Source organism: Schistosoma haematobium, chromosome 2, assembly GCF_000699445.3.
Source record: "Schistosoma haematobium chromosome 2, whole genome shotgun sequence".
Classification (NCBI taxonomy): Eukaryota; Metazoa; Platyhelminthes; class Trematoda; order Strigeidida; family Schistosomatidae; genus Schistosoma; species Schistosoma haematobium.
This window is the reverse complement of record NC_067197.1, coordinates 33,960,605-33,985,612: the sequence shown is the minus strand read 5'-3', so window position 1 is coordinate 33,985,612 and position 25,008 is coordinate 33,960,605. Positions and strand designations below refer to the sequence as shown.

General features: G+C 30.7%; 1 protein-coding gene across 1 annotated transcript; it reads right to left on the bottom strand.

The window, feature by feature from the left end:
• On the bottom strand, positions 1 to 24,856 carry MS3_00006780 (uncharacterized protein; the record flags this gene model as incomplete). Its single annotated transcript, XM_035734271.2, has 9 exons — positions 1 to 557; positions 1,359 to 1,493; positions 5,052 to 5,131; positions 6,170 to 6,630; positions 9,420 to 10,011; positions 13,763 to 14,245; positions 19,477 to 19,899; positions 23,196 to 23,251; positions 24,793 to 24,856. 9 exons carry the CDS (start codon positions 24,854 to 24,856, stop codon positions 434 to 436), a joined length of 2,418 nt encoding a protein of 805 aa, XP_035589011.1. The 3' UTR covers positions 1 to 433.
• Positions 24,857 to 25,008: the final 152 nt, after the last annotated feature.

Here is a 25,008-nt window from a genome sequence, read left to right as displayed (position 1 = left end):
CTCTTTATCTTTAATATCAAACATTATTGCGGATAGTCCCAACGAGAGTATACTAGAAATAAATTTAGTTATCAGAAATTCATTCAATAGAATATAGATAATTGATACTATATACATTTAAAAAGTGATTGAGATTTTTATGGTTAAGCAAAGTTTTCGATTTACAATAGAGACAATGACGGATATCGTATGTTTGTATTGATGTCTAATTTGTATGTATGCATGTATAAATCAGAGTGGTAACTGTAAGATCAATGAAAATACACAAGACAACTGAAAAAGAATATGATAGATTGCACGATTTTGCCTAGTTATACTCCATTTCCGTGGCTTATTTACTAAAAACCATATATAATTGTTAAACTATTTGACACCTGGCTAGTGGTAGGTGAGAGAAATAATTTTCCCATTAGTTTCATTTTATGTCGTCATATTATTTGATTGGAAGCGTATTTCTAGTTGGTCCGGGGCAATGTCTATGATATAAGTGTAAATCATCCATTACACCATAACGACAAGGTGGTAAGATGTAAGAACCATTCAGTGGTAATGGAATTCTGTAAAACAAAGAAAATAGTGAATATCACAGCACATGAACAGCATAAACTTGATGTATTTTTTCTAAAAAGTTATGTAACTATGTTTCTGTTTAAAGAAATTAGACACCTTTATTATCATTATTGTTATTATTTTACAGGCTCCATATTAAAATTGTAAGTAGCATCACAAGACTATCGTCAAACCAAGTCATATTCTAAGGTGACCTTGTTTGCTATTCAATGGTTAAACATCATTGACAAAAACACCCACGTCATTCGATTCTTTGTCAAGTTCTACAGAGTTTAATCAGTTTGTTTAGCATTTATGGAAGCATACATATGCTCAAATATATATAACTCACAACTAATCGTCAATTTGTACATAAAATGTTGAAGAAATGCTACTACTTCCTAAACCGGACAGTTAGCCATATGATTTCTACCAATACATTAAATAAATCCAAAATTGTAGTCAATATCACGTTTGTCAGATCTATAGCTCTGATTAAATTTTACAGACCAATCTGTAATTTTATCACCAGTTTGGGAGTGTTCTTTGTTTTAATTAAAGATGATCAGAGGAAATTGGTACGATGAGATCGGTCTAGTTTTCATGATAGTTGATTCTCACAAACAAGGAATACCTACAGTCTTAAAGAAATTGATTTACAATTATTACCACTAAGCTATTCGAGCCACATCCCATCTTTAAATACATGACATAATAGGCTATAGAACAATAATAAGGAGAGTTCACTTTAATTGATACGTTCAAACTCATTGATGACTAAAAACAATTTACTGCAAAAGAATACTTACTCTTCAGTTGTGAATTGACGTTTCCCTTCCAACAATTCAAAACATCGTTTATCATTCGGTTGACATATACATGCACAATCTGAAAATGTGTGCATAATAAATTTCAGTGGAGCAATACATAGTCGATTACTGCAGCTACATTTTTTATTATAATCCAATTGTAGGGCATATGAGAAAAATTAAAAAAATATTTGGAAGTTAATGAAGTTGATAAAGTAGATGTACTGTCCATTATATCATATAAAAAAAATAGACTGTCAATAGAATGTTTAGCTTGATCTTAATATTGAACTAATAATCTTTCATCACATTTCTGAATAGTTAATATTTTCTGATTGTAATAGAAGAAATAATCTGGCACCGAAGCGCTTATTGATAAGAGTTCCATTTGGTTTACAAATTCATGTGTCCATGGAGCAAGGTTTCCTAAACTCTTAGTCTGCTTTTTAAATCAAAGACTGTTAACTTGGAAAATCAATATGAATAACTGTTATCTTCCCACTCATTAGCTTGTAGTGACTCACATTTATCACGAGAACACGACTGGTTTAATAAAAACAATTATTATTATGACCAACTCTACTAGTGTTTGTTTTAATGTGCTTTTGTTTGACTGTGCTAATGACAGCTATATTGTGCTTCCATTCTTATTCTTACACTTTGATTATGACTTCGCGCGAATTTGGTTACGTTCTGTAACCAAGCTTGTATCCTGACACGATCTCGGTATCCTTTCGATACCACGAGTTCGCCAGCAAATATATATCGACTTGGTCCATTAACTGCCTTCTGATATTTGGCTTCTCGGGGATTTTATGGATTTCATTGGTTACGTTCAACCTTCGCCTTCTGATTCATTTGGCACGCGATTCTTTGTAGCGGTGTTCATAGTTAATCTCGACTTGACGCCACGCTACAAGCTATACCTAATAGGCATGTTTAAACGCCAAATAACTAAAAACATAGATGAAACCATCATTATTGTTTTCATAATAACCTAACAGAAATAGACATTCTGCATTTATTAGTTTTACACATCTCTTTTAACATACAGTTGTATTACGAAGTTACACATATCAAGATTTAATATAAACAAAATGTGATTTTGTTAGTAAACACCAATTAATCTTTTTAATAACATGATAAACTATGCAACTGAATATTAGTAAGTAAAATCAAAGTTGGATATAAACTGATTCCAAAATGAGGATGCCTTCCTCTTTTCAAATTTGTTATAATTCTATGGTATTTGTACAAATTAATGATTCTTTCGTAGTGGAATGTCTGTTGATTACGAATTCTAAGTACAATACATTCATTTGTGTACGTCTAGTTCTACATACAGTAGATGACACTATTTCAGGAATTCCTAGTTGGTACAATAATTTGAGTAATTCTAATCATTATAATTTCCTTTTATTTCAGTCTGCTCAGTTTATCTGACAAACAGGATCATAATTTAAGTTCATTAGTACTGTTTTATTCTAAACATAGTTCTAAACAGTTGATCTTAACCTTAAAAGTAATATTAACACATAATCGAAAATTTCTTTGTCGATATCAATAAACACTTTGAAATGATAGATATATTATGTAATTGTGATGATTATAAGCATTTGAATTATAGTACAAATTAAGAATCCCAGAAATAATGCAATTTAACCAAGAAGTATTAGATGGGCACGAACGAACGTATTGTATTCGGAATTCAGAATCAAGCAGTCAACACGTACAAAGGAATCATTAGTTCATACGAACACAACAGTAATTCAAAAATGAATTCATTTGATGTTGTTAGATTATCCGAATTAAAAGATTTAATTATGAAGTTACTATTTGCCATTCTGTACGTTATCATTGATGTTTACTTCTAGTTGACGAACAATAAAACTTTCACAATAACATCGAATGAGCAAAAATATTCTATGGATTCTCCACAACTGCTTACAACCGAAAACCCATCGTATCGATCATTAAAAATAAACAAGTATAAATACTTTATGTTGGAGACGTCTAGAACAAATTGAGTCAATTATTTGGAAATAGAATAATATTCAGGAATAATAATACACAGGAATTTACATTGTTGTCCACATGTTGACTCAATTTATTCTAAATGTTTCCGATATAAAGGATGCACATTTGTTTATTTTTAATGATCAATACGATGGTTTTTAGGTTGTAAGTAGCCGTGGAGAATCCAGAGGATAATTGGATTCATATTATTGTGTTACAATATTTGTTCCTTCTTCTTATTCAAGTTTATAAATGAAAAAAGTTTGTATCAAACAAACAGTAGATTCAGTAAATAATTAAAAGTATTTCAAGGCTATCTTGAACATAGACAACACTTCAACACAACATTATATTTATCAGTATTTTGTTATATAGTGGAATTATAGTTAAAATAGGTCCTGGGTTCGAATCCCGTGAGACGGAATCGTGGATGCGCACTGTTGAGGTGTCCCACAATATGACGAACTGGCCGTGCAGTGCTTCCAGGTTTTCCATGGTGGTCTAACTTCAATCGACTCATGATCTTAGCTATTAAATTGAAATATAATAATGAAAAATAACACAAATCATTGGTTTACGTATTCTTTTACATCTTAACTGATGAATATGAAATAGTGAACATATTTTTCTTTCACTAAATAAGTCAGTTGTAATTGTTGATTAGTAAAGGGAAAGTTTAGTTTGTAAATTCTAATAATTGTACACTTGTGACTTGTCATAAAACGAATCCTGGAGATTTATGTGGAAATCTACCTCTTAATGAATCAAATATAATTAGATCTAGTGATTAGTACCATTTCTTACCCTTAACCATTAAATAGATTTACAGATAACTCAACCTAAGAATATTCAGCAAATTAGTAGTTTTAATAGATTTCATATAAAATCCCTATTCATAAAGTGCTTGATTAATGAATTCAAAAATTAGTCACATTAAATCATATATATCAGTTTTCCAGTAAACACGTGAACTAAACTACTACTTATGGAAATACGGCGAATAACATAATACGTAAACCTCGATTATTCTGAGTCAGTCTGGGTTTAGTAGCTATCCTTTTTCTAGCTGTCAACCGATGGAAGCTGTAGTTTGCGTAAACATTTTATTGGTACTCTGAAGTACTCATGTTTTTCTTGTCACTAGTCATTTTGACAGTTACGATGTCAATTACGAATTTCTTCGTGAATATCATCCTCTGCGTGAAGTGCTTGAGGGATTATAGGAGTGAGTGAAACGAAGCTTGTGCAGTGAACGGTTGCTGAGTCATGGTTGTCCTCTTGTAAATTGAACAGGGAATATCTACGTATGACTCATTCATCAATGTAGATCACCCTACATACTCAACAAACTTAGCCCTTTGTGATTTCCTCTTGTTTCTAAAATACTTAATGCTTGTATACGGGTGGTACTGACACAATATAGAGACACTTACGTGGTAAACATGAAGACAAATGAAAAGTATGACTTGCTAGAACTTTCATGGATATTTTTAACAAAGGAAATGAATATAGGATAGGACTTTTCATAAATGGGAGCATTTTGTAATGGATTAGACTGGCATATTCTTAATTTAATAAAATCAAATTGGTATAAACTCAATTCTAATATTTATTAGACAAATTAATGTACATGTTTAATTTTTGTTGAATGAATTTATTTTATATAATGAAACTAACCGTGGTTGACATCCACACTGTAAATGATTTGTTAATGCAATCAGTTCGGTTGAATGAGTGAAATTTCCAAACGGTACAATCTAAAATTGTTTTTTTTTAAGAGGAAGACATTGAACTAAAAAGTTTTTATTTGAAGTCAATCAATCATTAACACTCCAATATAACAAGAACTAAATCAGTATATTGAAAACTGCTAATTTGTGTTAGTCGTTACCAGCTAAATGAATATGCAATCGTGGAAAAAATCCTGGATTCTAATTCACGTCTTACAGGAGCTCGAATGAAGAGATTGCTTAGTTATTGATGATATGGTCAGAAATTCTCCCGAAAATATATATAACAGAAATACTCGCCGTTCAGAGTTACCGAAACGTTATAATATGGATTATAAATGATAGGTCTGTAGTATATAAAAATAGACATCATTGAAAGACAATCACATACCATAAATACATCCCTTATTTTATTCAATAACTGGCATCTAGTAAACTAGTAAATACCCGGCTGATTCGGGCCCTGAAACATTCATTTCTTGACGAATTTGAAGTGACTGCTTTTTTTAAATTAGAAGTCTACTAGTAAATTTCATTGTTTTCATTTCTTGATAGATGCTGAAAACTATAGAGATCCAAAGTGAGGACTGTTTAACCACTTCAGAAATACATATTTATGTACAAGTGTTTTACTATGCAAAGAAAAGGGTACAATTTATCAGTAATTATAACAGTGAGACGAGATTACTCATTAAAAATTAGTAATGGTGATTTATTTTTACTGGTCGTTTGAATATCCCGATTTATGTTTAGGACTGTAATTGATCAGTCACTTTTAGGGCATGTACATTCTGTATGGATTGTCTCAATATTAACTAAAGTCACAAGCATTATGGTCAAAGATAAATGGTGGCTAGCAATGGAGTCCAGGACACACGTCCTGTCCTATTTGTGACTGATCCATAGTTTGTGTTTACTTCAAACCTAGTAATTTCTTTATTGGCTTAACCTTACTCATAAGTAGTATGATTATATATTTTGAAAACTAATAAGTTAAGGTTTTGAAGTATCAGTTTGGTAGATAAGAATGAAACAAAAAATATGAGGATTAATCGCTGTTCTTACTTGCATCACAGCAACTGCAAATGTTTTTAATGAAACCTTTATAGGTAAACATTCTTCTTCAAGTGTTTCACAATTACAAGATGTATACTGATTTCGATCATTTAATATATCTAAATATTGGTCATCATAATTTACATGACTGTTAGATGAAGATGATGAAAGCGGTGTGAATTCTGATCGCTCATAATCATATTCTTCATCATAATTTGAAAATGAGTTTGTATAATGATTACAACGTGAAATTTCTTGTTGACCACATCTTTGAATGTGTATACCACGTGGTATAATAAGAGCTGTATGATGATGATGATGGTCATGATTTGGTTCTTGGTGTTGTTGCTGGTAATCATGATTAAGACGAAGAAGTGCTTCTGTACATAATGTTCGATTCTGTGGTTGGCAAGATATCATTTTGAATTCTTGATAATTTTCAAAAGCTCGTCTTAATTCATCTTCTGAATCTGCAGAATAAATATATAGTTGAATTTTAACTATTATTGTATTATTATTATTATTATTATTATTATTATTATTATTATTATTGACAGGAATAATTTATTCTTATGAAAAATGATCTTAGATTTGTTATTCCAAGTGATCAGATCGATCTTAGTAATTGTTAACAGTTTTCAGTTGCCATGTCTACATTTCTATAAATAGTCGTTGAAAATTGAACGAACAGTTTGACAGAAGCTCAATCCAATTTGCTTAACAAAATGTTGAAATTACTTGAAATTTTAATAACTTGGAACATTTCAAATATGATTTTGATTTATTTTGTCATGTTTCAAATTTTTAACAAGAATTCAACCAGGAAAACAGTAAGATAAACTGGTCAATGTTAATATTTTTGTATGAACGTTATAGAATTAGAAGTTTGTGCAACACATCTAACTGCTTTATTCATCATAAAGATGTAATATTTGAAGTTACTTAAAATGCAAAGATGATCTTCTTGATGAAAAGTTAAATGAAAGTAAAACCTAAACTCTATAATTCTACTCCAGATGACTCGATAATTAATCATATTTTATACAGGAAGAATTTAGGTCATTCGTATCTTTTTAATTGAATTTTTAAACTAGGAGATTCTACCATAGAAAGCCTCATTTGATAATGAGATTCATATCTCTATTTGATGGAAATGACATAGATGAGAACTTCATGAAATCGTTTTACTTACAACTGTGTAATTGATTAGAATTTAATTTGAAAATACAATTCAAGGTTTTTTGGAGCTGTCTACCAGATCCTAAAACACTCAAAGGTTTAATCGTACAATACCATAGTGCTGTTTAAATCATTCTAACTAGATTACCTTATTAAGGCTTTTTATGCATGTTTTAAAAAAAAAAACTAATGCCATTATTTGGTTCAGAGCATTGGCAAAGAACATACCATTGTAATAGTGAACACAAGAATCAAAGATATTCATGGTAAATAATTCACTACTTATGTAGTTTACCATTAAATAATGTAATTTAATAGGTTGTTTCTTTAAACAAATAAACTATTTCACAGATTGATTTATGAGTCAATTGAAGCTAGACCACCATGGAAAACCCTGAGGCACTGGACGGCCACTTCGTCCTAGCATGGGACTCCCCACCAGTGCGCGCCCACGACCTGGCCTCGCGGGACTCGAACTCAGGGCCTACCGGTCTTGCGCCATGCGCTCAACCAACTAGACCACTGAGCCGGCATCCAACGGTGTTAATGTCTAACTTCAACCAATCCACGAAGTTGCGCCACCGTATACCATTGTCTTCAGTGGGCTGATATCTCACAACAGACCTGGTTGAACTCCACTGGTAATGGCTTCTCACTAGAACTCCAGCAGTAACTCTTGAAGTCAGTCACTAGTAAGGAGATGATTATTATCAAAAGGGATCCTGGGTTCGAATCTCGCGGGATGCGGGATCGTGGGTGCGTACTGCTGGGGAGTCCCATACTATGACGAAACGGCCGTCCAGTGCTTCCGGGTTTTCCATGGTGGTCTAGCTTCAGTTGACTCACGATTTCAATCTGTGAAATTTCTAAAATCTCCACAAACCCCTTCTGAAAATAAACTATTGGTTATTTAAAAATATTTGAATATTTGATTGAACTGGTGACTAGTTTTGGAATTGAACATGGTTAAACCCAACGGAACAAGTACTGTAACGTGTATAACCCAGGTAATCCGTTGTAGAAATCAAAAAAGCATACAAAACATAGGAACTAGACAGAGTCAGTCATAAAATTTAGCATTTAAAACACTTTTATTACTTAGATCATAGCTTGTTTGACGTCAGAAATGCATTTTTCTCTACTTACGTTATCACTAATCAATGATACATTCAATGGTATAGAAAAATGAAAATATACTTTTTATCAGAGATTAGTTTACCTCTGATTTAGAAAACTATTCGACGTATTTGTATAGCTATCATAAAGCTATCATATTTCATTCAATTGTTTATATAAAATCAGCAATAGTTGATCAAACTTCGCGTAATGAAACAATATAATATGAATTTCACTGATTGAAATCATGAGTCAGTTGAAGCTAGACCACTATGGAAAACCACTGTCGTTTCGTCCTAGTATGGGACTCCTCAGCACTGCTGAGGAGTGATGATTTCAGTCAGTGAAATTTCTAAAATCTCCACAAAACCCCTTCTGATAATAATATGAATTGTTTCTTAGGATAACTCTTGAAATACATTGATACTGTGTTGCAAACAATAAAGCAATGTGATACATTACTTTATTTCTTGCTTAGGTAATGTTTTCATGGTGTCTTCACTATATTAAGTAACTGGAAATTATTGTATACAACTTTCATATTTAAACGGTAGGGAGCTATAAGCAAAAATCTCGTTTGGTGGAATTTATCACTAAGGTATATGTGTAACCTGGATGAGATCGACAGAATTTTCTGAGACTCACTTAGATAATCTAACGTAATTGTAGGAAATATGACTACTAAGAGGTAGCGACATCGAATCCTAGGTAACTCAAATTTAAACCTCGATGCTTAAATACTACATTCCTTAAAATTATAGCATTTGTCTCAGACTTCTTGATATATAAAAGAAATCCCTAGTTAAAAATAGGCTATGATATCCCTAATCACTTAACTGTTATTGCATACAATAGATTTTACATCAGTAACCATATAAGTCAAAACTATTGAACCATAGAGATCATAAAAGGATATAAATGGAACTATCACCATTATTATTATTATCATCAAGACATGACTTACATGACTCTTCATTGGGATATCCCCCAGAATCGATTTTCACTTCATCGGATTGTAGATCTTTTGATAATTGTTCATTAGTTTTACTCAAGATATGTGAAAATTCTGTTGCTGAATTTATTTTCAATGGACTTTGTTTATTATTATTACTACTGTCAGGTACAATTGCACGACCTTCACGATTGCTTATCTTTCGTAGTCGTAAACTATCCGCAAATATTCCTCCACCAATTTCACCAGAAAACTGTATATCATTTAAATTTGAAGATGATAATGATTCATGAATTTTTTGTCGTTCTGTTAATGATTGTGAATCTAAACGTGAATTAATCGTTTTTTCATTATATTTCAAATCTGTTTTAACACCTTTAGTACCGATGATAATTTTTTTGAAGTCATAAAAATTTTGTGCTTTTTTAAATTGTTTCGCTTTTTCATTGGTAAGCATCGTTGAAAAATGCCGTAGATAACGATGATATTCATCAAGACGTCTATGCTCTTGTTTATGACGTAACATTTTTAATTTTTGCTCTCTTTGAATTTGTACTTGTTGTACTAATTTGAAACGTTCCCATTCACGTATCAAATTGAATGCCTTTTTTATAATAAAAAAATAATAATAAAGATTCTTTTTGTTTGAGTAGTGAATAAATTATGAAATAATAAGTGATTTCTAGTAGTTATTGAATATTGAACCTACTTAAATTTGTTGCTAAGTTATTTAATAGCAGAATGATAATACTCCTCACCAAAACTGAATGATCATTTTAGTGTATTCTGATTAATGTTCTATTTCAAAAGATTTTTATGACCCGAGATCTGACTCCATTTAGATCGTATGAATGATTGTTTTCAAAATATACATCCTGACTATCCTCGTATACAATCATCATCTTAAATCGCGTTAATGAATAACGGAATTAAATAAGTCAAATTCGAGAATGGATTTTGAATACGTATATTTTGTATAATCGTTGATCGGAACAGACAATCAGAGAGACGTAGAGAATAAAGCGAAGAGAATAGAACGAAGCGAAATGACGCACGGTGGAGAAGGCGTGTGAGCCAACTCCTTTTAATCAAGTATTAATCGATATTTATAGTCGGATGGTAATAAGTTACAGACATGTGATGAATGAGATTTGAAACACACATACATATACGCTTACATAAAAAGTCAAGGTTGATAAGCGAATAATCAACAAGGTCAAAATTTGATTCAAGAAGAATGAATAAATTAGTCTGTCCGAAAGCGAGAATAAGTTGTGTGGGCTTAACATAGCAACTGGCACTACAGCATTATGAACTTTCTTCTTGTTAATTTACATCAACTTTAATCTGAATTTATGTTATTCATTTCTTATCATTACAATTTCCTTATTTGTTTCAACTTAACTAACTAATGTGTACTAGTCTTTATTGTTTCCAACCCTTATTATCTGTAATTGTTTACAGTGATTACAATACCATGAAATAGTATTCATTCATTTAATGAAGTTAGTTTTGTTTTTTCTTAATAATGTTCCTCCATATTTTAAAATAATCTATCAAAATAAACAAGTGAAGAGAACAGTTAGTGTTACCGATTAGATTTTCTATGGTGAATAATTGTTTCCATACAAATCAATTGAATATCAGACTAAATTTAACAAAGCGTTTGCCTAGTAGTTAAATGGTTTAAAACACTTTTTCTCATATACTCTATTCTGTCTACCTGTGTTTGGATAGACCTCACAAGAATTGAGTAGTTTAAGGTCAAGTATACCGATCTGTACAATAGTGATGATTTTGATTTCTATTAACTGAATTTTAAACCAATATCAGACCACTGATAGAATCAAGTTCTTTCGTTCTAGTTTGAAACTCTGAACAAAGCTATGGTGCCAGCAACAACAACAACAAAAAAACTAGTCGATTCACTACATCAAGATAAATGAAACAATTGCTTACATGAAAAAATGACAGAACAACTAAACAATATGATTTGTTTATTACTTGTCGAAAATAATAAACACTTAATTAAGTAGTCAGGAAAGGTTTGTTATTTGTAAAAGATAGATTGGTTTTCTAATCACTAGCAATATTATACAGTTCATTTAAATTCATAGATCTCTTGATAAGGCTGTCTCTATTTCCCTCAATTACGTCAGCCTATCTTTACAGATGTAGTTATTACCACGAATCGATATACATGCATCACTATTATCATGATTAAATCTCAAATTTAATATCTTCCTCAATCAGTCAGTAGAAATGAAACAAATATTAACAGTGACATCAATTACTTCTCAACATTTTACAACTACATTTTATGGTGTAGGAGTAGGTTGGAAGAAGGTTAGGGGCAGCAAGACCAAATCATAGCATAAATTATTGAATTCACTGAAAAGTGAACTGAGATATTTTGATAGGTGTAGACTATCTGGTTGGGATCCGCGAGATCTTGAATGACATGGCTTAAAATCGTTTGCAATGGTGCAGGTGCATCCACTCTTTGTTTTCTCCCAAATTCTAATCTTCTGAATTCTTCATGTTCCCTTTTTTCTCATTCCAAACATCTTCAAACCCTAATCTTTCCGATTACCGCCTATCTTTTTACCACCTCTACTACTACGGGATTCGAATCAACAATTGTATCTCTGTGTTAATGTGGTATGGCAACTTGAACTGGTGTACGTACGTACGCAATTCTACGTTGTTACTGACTGACAACTAAATTTCTTGTGAAATAATACTTTTATTTGTAATGATATAACTTGATTAATGAAGAGGTTATAATGTAATAAATTCACTTGATGAAAAATACAAATTATAATATGAAATTTGTTTGATATCTTATTAGCTTTAACATATCATACATAACAAGTAAGTATATGCATATTACTCATCTTTAAAACGAATATCTTTTATTTTGTAAATTAGATTCTCATTATCATAAACTGACATCTGTTGCTAACATATTTCTCTTATGTCCAGACATTTCATTAATGTATACTAACTACTACCACCATAACACTGAATCTAGTATCTGGGGGAGTGTTTTTAAAAAAAATTTCAACTATAATTTATTGTATATTATTCAATCTAATAAAGTATGATCCTGTTTATTTTCTTCGTTCAGTTATAATTTCAAATAATTTGCCTAGTTTTGTCTATCAGACAAAATAAATACAAAAGTTCCAACTACATAACTTATGTTTTTGTTATTTATCTTCTTCTTCTTCTTCTCCTTCTTCTTCTTATTATTATTATCATTAACATAAATCTTAATTTATTATCCCATTTAGAAGGTTGGATACACTTTTGCTTTGTATGTTTCTTCTAGTAGTGAATTCATTCTCTAATCAATTTTTTATCCAATTACCTAACCAATCAGTCTATTGAATGATCAATAACATTTTTCTAAATTATATTCACTGTTCTAAAAAAATTCTTTATATTTCCTCCCTTGCCTAGATTATCTTTTATTTTATCTGAATAGGTAGAATAATAAATTGGAGACAAAATTATCATATTGTCTTTTATAATATATCTCTAAAGGATAGAAACTAATCAAAGGCGTCTATAGACATATTGTTTATACATTTTGTAATCTACAAAGACCAACTACGTATACTGAATTATATCCGAATATTTTAGAAAAATATAAAACAAAGTAGAAGTAACATTTTTCTTCTCTAATGTTAAGATACTTCTTTTTGTACTGGTTTGTGGATATCTGAGTCAGACAGTTCATTATCTTTATAAACTACATAATTAGCGGTTCAATCTTATACATTTGAATTGATGACTGATGAATTCACAAAATAAACTGATGGAATAATGACCATTTATTCTCTAGTGATCAGCTTCTTGGTGGCTTCACCTATGATGTTAACTAGTGAATAATAATTTCATCTCTGAAGTATTGTTCTCCAGAGTTATGATGACTAAAGCATCGGTAATGAGCAAATATGTGTTATTTGGTAAGAATTTAGGATTAGTAGAAACTAATACTGGTTAAAAATGTAATTCGTGAAAAAGTGTACTAGATTACTTTTATTTGTTTTATCTTTAGACCAGTATAATTGACTGCGAAGTAAACAATAGGTGTGTGTGATGATGACACTAGTTGTTACTCAGACAGATCTATGTGGTTCATGGCACAAACCTATTAATTAGTAACTGACAGTCAAACGCACAGATCGCTGATCCACCACTCCAGTTAAAGTTGAGATTATAAAACTAAAAACTAGGCAAGTGTTTCAATTTTATTCATGGTGTATATGTTCGAATCATCCAGGCTTTATATGATAACAAAAGCGCTTAAAAATGAAGACATTAAAATAGAAAAGTGATTAACTTACCGTAATCAAATCTACTGAAGTTCGATTATATCGTACAAATTGAAATACAAAGTTAAAAATATCATTTTCAACATTGTATGCGATAAATGATTGACTTGTCAGCTTTCTAGGTCTTACTGATGTTCCAAATTTAGTTGACTTTTCTTTTCGTGAATTCTGTGAACCATAAGTTAATGGTAAGGATGATGTTGAAGATGATGACGATGTCAATGAGACATAATTATAAGGATCTTTCTTTCGATTCGCTACTAACGGCGAAAGAATGTAATGTGCCACTGAAGGAACATGACGTTTTTCTCGTTCAAGTAGTTTACTGACATTGATAAATATAAGTGGATCATTTGTAGTATCAGTATTATTGTGCACGTCCGAAACACTTCTATTCCGATAACTTACACTCCGTAATCTTTGTTCTGAATTCTGATGGTCTAATTTACGATTAATAACATTATTATTGTTATTCCGTTCAAGCTTTATTGTATGCTAAATTCAAAACAAAGTAACATCATACAATCACATGACTTGTACTTCATTTTAAATGAACAAATAATCGAATTTAAAAAAATCTGCTTTAACAGGAAATTAAACAAACTAGAAATTTAAAACAATTAGTCCAGTTGATAAATTTCGATAATGTAATTAGAAGACGAAGATTATCAGAACTATGTGATATATCAGCGCAATATATTTCGAACAATCTGATCACTTATATACACGGTAGAGAAAAAGCCTGTCTACATCACCTTACCGTTCAGAGGTGATTCAAATGGCCTTTTATTGAAACAAAGACTTAAATCAGTCATCAATAAAACGTATTGCGCAGCAAAGGTCATCATCAAAGAAAGAACAAGGTGCATGCTTCATTCAAAACCTAAAAGACATGAAAACGATTGTGTCACATCCCACTGTGTTTACCAATTTAAATGTGTGTGTGGTCACACATACATAGGGAGGAACAATCGTGATCTCAACATTAGGGTACCCAAATGGCTGCAGAAACAAATACAATCAGGTGACCCAATAAGAGCGGAGGATAAACATCCATCATCCTCTATTGCTAAACATATAATTGAAACAGGTCACAAGATTGATCTAAACTCAACTTTTGTAGTGTTGTATAAAAGTGTAAAAGGGCGTATACTAAGGTTTGTTGAAGCCTTAGTCATACGAAAATTCAAACCCCCTTTGTGTGTTCAAAACCAGTTTGTTCTTATCTTAAACCTACCCTGGTAATATTGACTTATTATCCAGAGTGATTAGGTTACGAATTGTGTTCACATTATTATTATTATTACTCTTAACGTTATATAAGAAAAAGAGAAATCAGCGAAGAAAATTTTCTTTTCGACGAAATCATTTATTTAAGCTGTACATTCGTATATATAGTTATATGGAAAATATACAGCTTAAGTAAATGATTTCGTCGAAAAGAAAATTTTCTTCGCTGATTTCTCTTTTTCTTATTCAATGACACTATGGGTTATTTTAATTATCTTATCATTATCCTTATCTCCTCTTACCCCGTTTCCAGTCTAGTTGACCTTTTATTTTTATATATAAATGCTCTTAACAAGTATATGTGTGATCAGATTGTTCGAAATGTATTGCGCTAATATATCACATAGTTCTGATAATCTTCGTCTTCTAATTACATTATCGAAACTAGAAATTTCTAATTCCCAATATGGAAGTCATCATTGTAAAGTCAATCTGAACGATACTATTTGACACCTAACATAGCCTACTTCATCATTTACAGTTATGATAGGTTATTAGTTTATTGACAAGTTATTTCAACCTAGTAGTCATGAATTTTCATTAAAGTCATATAACTCAAATGATACTTTTCATGAAAGAAGAAGACTGCATACTACTAAAATACCGCCCAACACAAAAAGGTAGTTACTAGTATAGGGGTTGTGGAGATTATTAAGTTTTTGATTGAGATCATGAACCGATTGGTGTTAGACCATCACCTTCGGAAACCTGTAAGCACTGGACGGCCGCTTCGTCCTATTGTGGGTCTAACATCAATCGGTTCATGATCTCAATCAAAAACAAAAAGGTTGTGTTATCAGCAATTAATTTATGTGCCATATTTTTTGAAGAAATTCTGTTACTGATTAAATGTTAAGCTATACTTGGAGAATTGATGACAAATTCATAATAAACGATTTGTTTAATAACTATGACTATTTAGTAAATCAAACAAGCTAGGGCTTTATAAGAAGAGATGGATGATAGCTTGCAGTGGAATCCAGGAAGTATATTTCATCCGATTTGGGACTCGACATCCAAATATATATGCATCCCAGAGTTAAATTACAATACACACAAAATGTACATGTGCCAAAAAGACTGATCGATTCCAGTCCTAAGCATAACTGATTTAAACATGCAAAGTAAACGAATTAAACTAGGGCTTATTTAATGTTATTACATGATACATAAAACACGATTATTCACTTACTACGACTTCTTGCTTTTTAAATAATTTATTCTTAAAATTTCGTAATTCTATTACTTTTAGAGGAGTTGATATTGATTGGTACTCTTAATACATCTAATTCGCTGTTATTTAATTGATGATACTAGGCTATACTTCACATTACTTGCTTAATTCTTATGGATTGTCATTTTAATTGAGTAACCTTCCATGTACTAAATAAACCATACCCAAAGAACAGCTTATTTACGTGTTAAATGAAAGTACCTGATCTCAATGATGCAATGGAAGTAATCCTAGAAAGGCAATAATAATTGGACGTGATAAATAATGATCAAGCAGTTCCAGATTAATATTTTTACACTGCATTACACTGAATATAAATTTGTACAGCATAAGTACTTGACAGGAGAAAAGGATAACTAAAATCAATTATTAGTTCAGATAGGTTTCTGAACTCATTTAATAACCATTAATTTAGTGCATGTCTGTAACATTTTAAATAGTTCGATTGTATATTTAACATGTCCAAAATATAATTCTGAAAAGATAGAAAAATTAAATCGATGAGAAATGTAAGACAGGCAATAGTAGTAATAAGGGGGAAAATAGTGTTATCATATTACCCTGAAGATTAAGATGAAAATCAATATTATCAAGGTGGGGTTAATGTAAAAAGAAACTGTTTCTAAATACATGGGGAAGGATTAAATGGATCCGTTACCAGGGCATCAATAAATCTGGATATTATTCTCTAATCACATCCCTTAGTTATTTTCAACATAAAATAACTTTAGATTCATTTGCTTTTACGGTTATTTAGGGAGATTTTTAACTGTCCTCAACTGCACTATACACTTAGTCATCTTGGTAGATGTTATTATAGACACAGAAGTTATTGTGTAACAACCATTCATATACTCTCTAGTTTATGCTCAAAATAAAGATTCAGTATTCACATTAGCAGTGACATAGCAAATACACTGGGCTTTGTGAACCACCTAGTTAATTATTTATTTGGAAGTAAGACTACATGCTTCACATATGAATGTCATGATCATCGAGATATTGTGAGGAACGGGATACAATTATTCAAAAATCAAAGTAATTTTAATTACATACTAATATCAACTAGAGAGATAAAGAAAATCAGAAGTCTTTGTACAACGCTTTATTATGTCTTCAGACTCTTCAGAAATGCTAAACCTCGGCTTCATTCTGGGTCTTGAGCTGAGTACAATTTCCATTCAACTACCATATGAAAATTTAAGGTTAAATTACATGCTTTCAGCTAATTGGTCCCATGGAGTAAACATTATTCAATATCACCAATGTTTAATTCTAAATCATTCAATTCCACAAAAATTCCGTTAATGTCTCTTGAAACTAATTACAAATGGACCTACAATTATTATTGAGTTGATCACTTTGTAAAGATTATCATATTAAATAGTTTATATAGTAGTAAATACAATAATTCATAATCCTACATAAGTGAATAATATCACACATTTTCAAAGTTCAATTAGAGTTTGATAGTGATTTTTGTTTCATCGTAACAGATAACCATTAAATGTTCTCCAAATTTAGTGCTTTGATGTATTCTTGAAATGTTTACTGTCGGTTACTAAAGTGGCTTAACAACTAAAGCTAATTTATTATCAATGGTTTGTATTTTCTCGTTATTAATATTCAGGATTGCAATCTGTCAATATCTATGTCTGTTTTATTAAAGAAATATACAAAAATATACGTTACATGTGACTTAATTTCTACAATTACATTCAGTTGTTTACAAAAAAAAGTAAGTCAAATTACAAAATATCAGTCAGTTAAGTGTTCAAAAGAACATGAAATGAATTTTTTTGAAAAAAAACTTAATTTAGAATAAGACTAATATTCTACTATTATTCTGTATGTATAAATAGTAGATCGATTGAAACAACAGTAAATCTAAAGTGCTTAATACATTTGTTAATCACTCCGATATACTACACATTACGAAATAGAGGTAATTTGAATAAATTCTAGGTCGAACCGTTTAAATATCAACTGTATCAAAGTAAAGCAACACGTATTTGTATCATATCCTACTGAAGTGAATGGGAACAAAAGTGAGGACAATATAATGTATTTGAATACAGAATTACAGGGCATCGTCCGAGACTTCATTAATTTTTCGTTTTCATACCAATTATTCTTTGTTCTCGTTCTCTTTTATTTACATACTACTTATATCTGTCGACATCAGTAGCACATACCACACTACCTTGTTTGGAAATAACTAATAAGCACTTTGTAGTTATGTGCTAATAAATGTTCCTGAATAAAAATATTCTGTCTATATATATGTTTGACACTGTTAACAGACTCTGAGTAGAATCATATGACTATTCGTTTTAACGTATCATTTATTCGGAGAAGTATCCTAATTTCGGTTTGCGATTAAAAAATAACTTCACATTAAATGATGATTTATTGGTCATAAGTTAAAATCCCTTCAGTTTAAGCAACCAAACCAAAAAAAAAGATAAGACAATGAGATTATAATTTATGGATGACTTTTGAACACCGCTAGAATGACCTTGAAAACGTCCATCTCGGGTTCAATAAAGGTCATAGATTATGTAAGAAATTAAGATTCAGATTTATAGTTGAAAATTAGAATTAGAAATCAGACTCAATGATTTCATCACGAACTAACATAATCTATAATGTTGTAATAATATTTAACCAAATAAATGAATAAATTTCGTGCCAAAATTCTAAGATCTACTATCTTAAATATCACTGATTCATTCATAAATTATAGTTTCACTGATAAAGCATATTCTTATGCTTGAGCATCTAGGCTACCTGTTCCTGTCATCTAGATATTTCAACAAGTTATCTATTTTTGTTTGTTTTAATATATCATTATGTTTATTAATCGCATAACCTATTCTGCTGCGTTTCTGAAAAGTGTACAACCTTTCGTTGTCAAAGTTACAAAAAACACAATAAGGGACAATGTGGTTGCTGGCAATATACAACGAAAAGAATGTACATTATTCAGATGTTCATTTATTGAACTGCTAACATCTAACTGGCGATCACTCAATATTTATCGCCAGGACCGACCAAGAAGAAAGAAACGGAAACTTGTTGAAATACTTTGCGCTGAGAATTCTATATTGTACCAAAAATACAACATTAAATAAAGCTGATGATAATAATAATAATAATAAAATAATAATATGTTCTCTATTGATAAACCATTGTGACTTACCGTGATATTTATATTCCCTATTTCTTTATTATTATTATGATGATGATTTGTTTTATATATTTTTTTCATTGATCTATTTTTAAACCAATCAAATGTTTTAGAATTTTCTAGAACATTTTGTTCAATTGATAATGGTACCATTTTTGATTTTTTCACAATTTCTGTTGCATAATATTCATGATTATTATTATTATTTATTAATTGTTTATTAGTTTTCCATTTAATATTTGGTTCATATTTTAATATATTTTGTCCATTTATATTAGAGATATGAAATTGAATAATAATTACAAATAGATATAGATATAGAAACATTGAATATTGATGAATTTGTTTAAAGTTATTCATGAAACAATTCAATAAAACTTCTTTCAGAAACATTTGATTTAATGAATAGAAATTTGTGTTTTGGTTTTGTTTTGTCTTATTAAAACAACATTAAAAATGGAATGTACAAGAAAAAGAAAGTAAATGTTGATGAACTTTATTGATAAGTAGAATAAAATGACTTTTTTTTATTTTTTATTTATTATTGACTTTTGAAATCAGATGTACTATAATGGAGTATTCATAGAACACAATATGTAAATATAATATAGTTGCTAGTGAATTTTGTTATAAGATTAAACAATATGGCAAATGATTAGACAATAAATAAATAAATAAATAAAAATTAAACTGTAAATATTTTTAACCAATCAGTGTAGTTTATTAACTAACCAATCAAATAAGTATGTGAATTATATTTGTACAAACTATGAATGGATGTTTGGAATTTATATTCATTTATGACTTTTGATGAGAAAATTTAATAGGAAATATAAGCAAAGATGAATAGTAGTTAGCAGTGATTAAAGGCAATATCGAGGTGATATGCATAGAATGTACATATGTCAATAAGAGACTGATTAACTGCAGTGCTAAACATTAATGGGAAGTGATATGATGGGAAGAAAAGTTAAAATTTGATCGGTGTACTCATTATAAGCTTTGTTCAACATTAGTTCCGTCTTAATTCAATGTGATGGTTACTCAATGTAGTATTTGTTTCCCTTTTCCAATGTTATTCTTGTATTAAATTAACATGAACTATACTCAGTATGTAATTTGTTATAACTGTAAGTATTTTTCATATATGTGATTTCATCCTAATTATTAATGAGAAATGGGTATACGAATCAATATATAAATGAGTGTATTTTTGATTAGGGTGATCGTGGTCGTGTTTTGGGGGTTAATAAATCATCGATTATACCAGTCTTTGTGTTCTTACTTCCTCGTGGTAGGAATTGCAGAGATCTATCGTTTAAATTATAAGTGATAATCGTTTACGATATAACAATCAGCGATGACTAGATATAACGAGTAGCGTCCAATCGATAAGACATATCTGGATGATTTTAGTAAAACAATACCAAGTGAGTTTAAATAGAAATATGTTTGTATATTTGAAGGGGTTTTGTGGAGATCACTTTAATTTGTGAATTGTTTTTGTTCGCTGATTGATTGCAGTTGAAATATTATTAAAAACTGGGGACGGCTGTTTCATCCTAGTATGGGTTTCTTCAGAACTGCTTATCCACTACTCTTCTATAGATCAAAGTTTAGACATTATAATTATATATATATATAATGCTTCAGTTTGTTTATTTTAAGAATTTAAGGATTGTTTGAATGGATTGCTTCTATTTATGATTTCTGCAAAGTTGGTTTTTACTCACTACCCAAAATCAGTCTAAAAGCTAAATTGCATATTGGCTGTTCACTGATGTCATATCGTAAACGTACATGGTACGTATTTTAAGGTATCTACATGAAAGCACTTAATCTAAGTCTACTTTTAGTAAACAACCAACAAGAAGGTATTTGTACAGTACTAAGAAAACTGACGTTCTCTACAGGTTTTAACTTGTGTAACATATCGTTACTGCCAAAGACATTACAATTAATCTATGTCGTAAATGCTCCTTTAAATGATCAAAATCCTTATACACTAATCGATAATTTATTGATAATCGGTATCATGTTGTTTATTCCTTAATGCTGATTGAATTCTATCGATCAAGTTATAGTAAGGTTACCAATCTATATGGTAATGCACTTTGTGGCATCTAATCGACAAATCTTACTAATTTAAAGATTTTTTATTCGGCAAGGTATTTTCTTATGCTACTGATTTAGATACTAAATAAATGAAGAGGGTCGAAACATTCCATTTTACTAATATGACCTTCTGACCTTATTCGGGATTTGCCTATATTAATCAAAATAAAAGGTGATTCACAGTATTCTGTTTTAACTAGTTAAACAAGTTAAGACTATAAGTAGAGGGAAGGGTATAATAACTATTTATTGGATCGGATGAGGAGGAAATAGTCATTACCGCTAATATATATATATATATGTAGAGAGAGAGAGAGAGAGAATAAATATCCACTCTGAAGAAGCCGCCTACATTAAGTCACGAAACGTCAGAAATGCAAATTCTTTCTACCCATTGAAATATAACAAAAAATATATTTGTTATTACTAAAAACTTTGTTGAACATATTGAAAATGAAACCATTGTATTTGGCTATTTAAACTTAATATCACACTGAATATTTTATATTAGATTTATTTTTGTATTTTTTTAGAAGCTTTCAAAATTCCAAAGTTATTTGTACCCATTGGAATAGATATCGATCTGTGTTCTTGAATAATTTCATTCAATTTAGCCGTATAATTGCTTTTATAATAATAATAATACTAATAATAATAATAGAGAATAGTATTGAACAATACTAGAAAACTTGAAGTAAATGAAATTGTCAAAAAGAAGATTTTCGTTTTTGAACTGTCTTTATTATTATTCTTCAGTGATACGATAGATCTTTTTCATGAATTCTGGTTATATTTTCATGCTTAGTTGACATTGATAATGTTAGATGAAACTTAGTTTATAAACTTCCTAGAATTACTGAATGATTTTTTATAATAATGGTAAAAGTTCTTATAAAGTGATTACTAGTGTCAATTATTTCGGTTTCATTTTGATAATGATTTGAAGGATTTAATATTAATGAAATCATGAGTCTACCTAGGTTAGATAACAATTGAAAACCTGGAAGCACTGGATAGCCTTTTTGTCCGAGTATTGAACTTCTCAGAAATATGTATCCACGACCCCACACGCTGAGACCGAACCCAAAACCCTATGTCTTGCACATGAACGCTTGTCATGCGCTCACTAGTAACTAACTTTTAGAGGAAAGTCTTGGAGTTTTAGTAGGAATCTGTAACAACTGGAGCTAATTCGTGTAGGGTGTCGACCAGTTATCCATTAAGGACAATGGAAGATGATTACCCAATACTGAAGATTTATTGAGGTTAGATATTAACACCATTAGACACCAGCTCAGTAGTCTAGAGACTAGACGTTCACTTCCAAGATCGAAGGTTCTGGATTCGATTTCCGCGTGCAAAGTCGACGATGAACATTGGTGCGGAGTCTCATGCTAGAACAAAACAGTACTCTGGTGCTTCTAATTTCCCGATAGTTGTCGAAATCATATCGGTTTATAATTTTAACTCAATCCAACAATATTCACAACCCCATACTGAAAATTTTTATATCAAGCGGTTAGTCCTTCTTTTAAATGTTTTTAAAACTTCACAATTACGTTTATTAGCTATCGCTAGTTTTTAATTTATTAAATTACATTCTATTACCTACTTACTTCAAAGTAATAACTGTTGAGTAATCTAATTCTAGCTGATTTCAATGATCTCTTAACTGAAAATTACTTCATAAATCATTTAATTATGAAACACAACTTTAACTTCGTAAATTGTCTCAATTTTCTCCAATTCACTTATACTACTAGGATTGATTGAAATGAGATTTATTCACTGATACTTTACTTTGAAATGGTTAAACAATTTAAACGTGAATATTATTAAAATTTGCTTTTATCATTAAATAGAATTTTATCAGACTTTGACTGACTAGGAGTTACTAGTTATTTCTTGTTTGTATGTATTTCTGTATTTATCTTTGCCTAACCACTTGAAGTATTTTTATGGCTAGTATTCTTCATAGCTTAACCTCAACTGAAGTAAACCAGATGATCTGTGCTAAATATCACTTGGATGAAAATAAACTCAACTCCGGTTTACAATTTCGGTAGTCTACTTAGTAACCAATCAGGATGAATCGGGAATTATAATTCCCGCCATCTTCGTGAGCAATAGTGGTCTGCTAGTCTCGTTCGGTGTTTTTCGGCAGGCTTTTTGGTATCGCTGCAGAATTTAATTCACCAGTGTACTGAAATCCCGCAATTTATGTGATATTCTAAGTGTTGGCGTTCATTTTTTCGAATCAGTTTTGTTTTATCAGTTTTTACAACTTCTACTCGAATCAGTGCATTCTTTCAGGCGTGCTTACGTGCTTTATATGATAAAATGTCAATCCATTTTGTAGATATCAGGCACCCAAGTGAGTATTTTTTTTAGCTAAAATAAATGTCGTTGCCGTCTGGGATTTTCTAACTGTCCTCATGCTCTGTCCTAAGTGTCATTTATGATGTTATCGATAACTATAATAGAAAACGATCTCTGGATTGTTATTCTATTTAGTATTATGAATAACCCTCTACCATCAACGAGTCAAACTAATACTGAGTGTTCAGTTGTTGTGGATACTAGTGATCTATTCGAAAGGATTATGTGAGCCAGGAACCTGACAAACTGAGACCAAGTCAGAGGTGCTATAGATCTATTATCTAGGGTTTGTTATTGAATATATAGCATTATTAGATCACTTGGACTCATTACACTGAGTGTGAAAGCAAAGTGAACTATGAAAAGCCGGAAATCCGCTATCAGTGTTTTGTGTATGTTTGTTGTTTTGGCCATAAAATGAAGTCAAAGGGCAATGGTCAGAAAGTGAAAGGGTAAATAACTGCTATTATGTTCTTTTCTTTATAGATCAGAATTTACCGGTTGCCAAGCCATGTTTCGCTTGTGGTGTTTTCAACCGGTACATAATGGCTTCATCTAAGATTATCCACAACTATCCTTGCGATAGACAGTATCTGACAAATGATGAGTGCTTCAGGAGATTAACTAATGATTCATTGCAAGTTGTTATACCAATGATAACAACTGGCAGTGGTTCTGAGCAGATTATTAAATATGTCGAAAATAATTTTGGAAAGACGATTATCCTTCACTATGTCAACAATTAAAAAAGTAAAGTTATCAAACGTATGTTTTTCCTATAGTTCTGTAGTTTGTTAGGTATTGGAAGTTTCAGCTATGTGTTTTCAACCTTACGTACTGGTGAAAATGTGTTTGTATGCTGTGGTGGGGGATGCCAACCAAGTTCCGAGAACAGCATTCAGTACTTATGAGCAAACTGAAATCTATAAGTGTTTTCTTGAAGTAATTTGCATCGATCCAACATACAACACTAACAGAGGAAAGTAAGTGAATGTGTTCTGTTTATCGAATGTCATTATTTATAAACTGTTTCATTTAGTTGTTACAGAT